Source organism: Ornithodoros turicata, chromosome 6 (genome assembly GCF_037126465.1).
Source record: "Ornithodoros turicata isolate Travis chromosome 6, ASM3712646v1, whole genome shotgun sequence".
In the NCBI taxonomy this organism is placed as follows: domain Eukaryota; kingdom Metazoa; phylum Arthropoda; class Arachnida; order Ixodida; family Argasidae; genus Ornithodoros; species Ornithodoros turicata.
In genome coordinates, this window is record NC_088206.1 from 27,052,331 (window position 1) to 27,056,484 (window position 4,154).

Below are 4,154 nucleotides of genomic sequence, written 5' to 3' on the forward strand. Positions count from 1 at the left end.
TGAGTTTTGCAAAAACCGCTGGTGCTGTCTTCAAACCGAACGGCATGTACCTGAACTGATGCAGGCCACTTGGTGTCGAAAATGCGGTTTTTGGTTTTGACTCCTCATTGAGGGGAATCTGCCAATATCCCTTGGCAAGGTCGAGTTTAGTGAAATATACGCGAGAGCCAACCTCTGCAATTAGGCTATCCGACCTGGGAATGGGCTCTGCGTCTGCAACGAGGATGTCGTTGAGTCTTCGGAAATCAATACAGACCCTGTTTGATCCGTCGGATTTCTTTACGATCAAAACTGGAGAATGGTAGGGAGAGTTGGACTTCTCAATAATTCCCAGCTGAAGCATTCCCTCCAACTCCCTCTCAACCTCACCTCGTACAGCGAACGGAAGGGGATATTGCTTGACGTGCACCGGACAGTCTGTTGCCGTCTGTAAGTTGCATTCCACCAAATTAGTGGAGCCGGGCAAGTCGGAAAATATTTCTTGATACGCCGTCGTTAGGTTTTGCACGTCACTTCTCTGCTGTGTGCTTAGCTCCTCACCGACGATTACATCTCGGCAATCTTCTCTCGTTTCTCCTAACGTAGTGGGAACCTCCACGTCGACGTCCACGTGGTCTTCGCACCCATCCCTCGCAGCCACTGATGCCAACATGGCGTTTACTTGTGTCGCTGGTTCTCTTTGTTCATATACTTCTTCAGAATGTTCGCATGAAACAGCTTCTTTTTGTGTCCGAGGTCGATAACATAGTCAGCTTCTCCCTTCTTTTCAATTATTTTGAAGGGTCCTTTCCATTGCATCATTAATTTATTTCCCTCCGTCGGAAGTAACAGTAGGGCTTCGTCTCCAACCTGGAGCTGTCGGTCTCTGCTTCTCGTGTCATAATACATCTTGTATCGCTGCGACGCGTTCTCCAGCTCCTCGTGGGCGATTTGACAAGTCTCTTCCAGCTTGTTACGCAGATCCAATACACGCTGATACGTCGTCTTCACCTCTTCATCAATCTGTGCTCCGCCCCACAGCTGTTTCAAAATTGCCAACGGCCCCTTCATCTTTCGGCCGTACAAAAGCTCAAATGGGGAAAATCCCAGGCTTGCCTGTGGCACCTCCCTATATGCAAATAAAAGGGGTGACAAATAGCGATCCCAGTCCCGTGGGCGCTCATGGCACATTCGCTTCAGCATCTTCTTCAGTGTTCCATTGAACTTCTCTACGAGTCCGTTGGCCATCGGGTGGTATGGTGTTGTGGTGAGCTGGCGAACTGATAGCAGCCGACTGATCTCCCTCATCAGGTCGGAAGTGAAGTTAGACCCCCTGTCGCTGAGTATTTCATCTGGCAATCCAACCCGGGAAAATATGTTCAGTAGAGCTTCAGCTACTCTTTCTGTTTCGATGCTTGGCAAAGCAACGGCTTCCGGAAATCTGGTAGCATAGTCGACGAGAGTAAGTATGTAGCGATTGCCCCCTTCCGACGGTGGTTTTATCGGTCCGACGATATCAATGGCCACTCTTTTGAATGGAGTGTCGATGATAGGCATTTTCCCTAGTGGCAAAGGTCGCGTCCTGCCCCTGTCACTGGTTCTCTGGCAAATGTCGCACGTTCGGACAAACCTTTTCACGTCTGACTGCAGTCCTGGCCAGTAAAATTCTGTCATAATTCTCTCGGCCGTGCGTTTTGCCCCTTGATGTCCGGCCATTATTCCATTGTGTGCCAACTCCAAGACCGTAAGCCTGAATTTTTGAGGTACCATTAGCTGAATTGTTGTCTCCCCACTAAACGATTTGTACTTCCGATGAAGCAAATCGTTTTCCTCAAAAAACAGGTAGCTGCCCTGACGCCGGTTCTTGCTTTGGAATTGTTTTCCGATGGAAGCAAAAAACTTTTGCAAAGTCGGGTCGTCCTTTTGCTCTTTACCGAAATCTTCGGTCACTATGCCCTCGCTTAGGAGTGGACTTCTCAACTGCCGGAAATCTTCCCTCTGCTTTCTGGACTGTTGTCGCGTAGTCACCGCAAGTATCTTAGGAGGGGTTTCTTGCTGGCCACCTCCCACGCTCGGTGTATTCCCTTCTAGTTCGGGAACGTCTTGTTCCTTTGAACCAGTGTCTTCTCCATGGTTAGGTTCGGTTTCCCAGTGTGGGTCGTCTTCCTCAACGCGTCGCATTCCGGGCACATTCCTAAGTATAACGTCAAATAAAGGATCCTCCATGCATCCTGCCTCAAGCTCCCCCGTGTAGTACGGTGACTGAATGTGAACGGTGGCAACAGGTAACATTCTGACCTTGCGATCAAGTAGGAACACAGTCATCGTCTTTCCCGTCAGCTGCTCGGGCGTAATGAGTGCTTTGTTAACGATGACAGTGTTACACCCCGTATCTCGGAGAATTTTGACGCGTTTGCCGTATATAATGCCTTCCACAACCGGCAAGTTGTTCTCCTCTGGTGGACGTTTGTCCTTGGACGCAACGTTTACCACGGGCACCTTCTCCCCGCTCTTGAGTTCAACATATCCTCCCTGAACGCATGTGGATACCGAATTTTCAGTTCCATCCTTCTTCGCAGTATTTGTACTCCTGCACTCCGAGCTCTTGTGCCCACGACGTCCACATCTGTAGCAAATTATATCTGAGGCTCCTCTAGGTACATTTGTACGACAATTAGAGGCCTTGTGCCCGAGCCTATTGCAGATCAGGCATCGCTGCCGCTGTGCTACACCTGGGCTTGCGCTTTTCCCATCGGCTCCGGTTTTTCCCGACACGGGAGCAACTTGCTTCTCCGGAACTCCGCTTTCGCTAATTTTCTTCCCTAGGTTTGTACGCCCCTGCGCGTTCATGAACTGGTCCGCTAATTCGGACAGGTCTTTTCGGCTCTTCGGCTTCCTCTCTTTGATGAACAACGCAAGCTTCGGGTCGCATCGTTCTAAAAACCTTTCGCGGATCATCAGTTCTTTGACATCTTCATATTCTTTCTTTGTTCCTGCTAGCTGCAACCATCTTTCCCAGTAGTTATCTAGCCTAGCGAGGTACTGACCCGCCGTTTCCCCATCTACGGGTGGTGCGGTTTGGAATTTGCCACGAAAACCGTCTTCCGTCAAACGGAATCTACTCAGCAAGGCCTCTTTCAGCTTCACGTAGTCGTTGCAATCGCTTGCTGGTAACCTCCCAAACACGCTCAAAGCTTCTCCGCTAAGGCACATACTCAATGCCGCTGCCCATTGCTCCTTAGGCCACATCTGACCATCGGCTATTCGTTCAAAACGCATCAAATATGCATCTAAATCATCTTTCTTTTCGTCATACGCTGACATCAACTTATGGGGACTAATTCCCTGAAACTGCGACGATGGCGGAACCGTCTGTCCTTCGTCCGACCCACTCACTTGGGGGGAACCTTTTTCGGAAAGCCGCAGCTTCATTTCCAAAATTTCTCTCTCTCTTTCGTGCGCCTCCTTTTCTCTTTCGTGTGCTTCTATAGCCTTGGCTTCGGCCTCCCTCATGCGCTCTCGTTCTAGAGCCCGCTCCTCGCGATCTCTAGTCCTCTCCTGGTTTATCCATTCCTGAAGCTCACGCCCTTGCAATCCAAGCTTCTCGCCTATCTCAACTAATTTGCCGATCTCCATGACCATACCTGATAACAGCACTTCTGACAACAACCTCAGTCACTCAATATCCAGAGACCACACCCCCAACAGACTACACCATGCATCGCCACCTGGGTCCTGTCGCGGACGCCATTTTTTGTTAAGTATATATGGTCGAAAAGGAATGAACTTGAATTCGCGTTTTGAGATGATTCCCAAGATCGGTGGGGATGCTGATTGCGATGTGGTTGTACACCACGTTACTCCGTTAAGCGCTCGGTCCCGAAGACTGAGAGGCTTATGCACTCACCGGTTTACACTCGGCGGTTACTGACGGACAAATCAACACTCTAGCCAACCCACGATTCCCTCGACGATACTTAGTTCGACCCAGGGCGATCAGCACTCGTTAGAGCACGATGGTGTAATCGTCAAAGGAGAGACTCAGGGTACAACGATAACAATCCAACACAACGTTTTACTCAATCTTACAAAATTAAAAAGAAACAACCGATGAATGCTTCAACACAGATATTAATTATAACTAAATAATACAGGGTGCAATGCTCATTAAGAAA

General features: G+C 49.3%; 1 protein-coding gene across 1 annotated transcript; it reads right to left on the minus strand.

Annotated features, from left to right (window-relative positions):
- Nucleotides 1-657: 657 nt before the first annotated feature.
- On the minus strand, nt 658-3,621 carry LOC135398403 (uncharacterized). The gene has a single exon (XM_064629813.1). It carries the CDS (start codon nt 3,619-3,621, stop codon nt 658-660), a length of 2,964 nt encoding a protein of 987 aa, XP_064485883.1.
- Nucleotides 3,622-4,154: the final 533 nt, after the last annotated feature.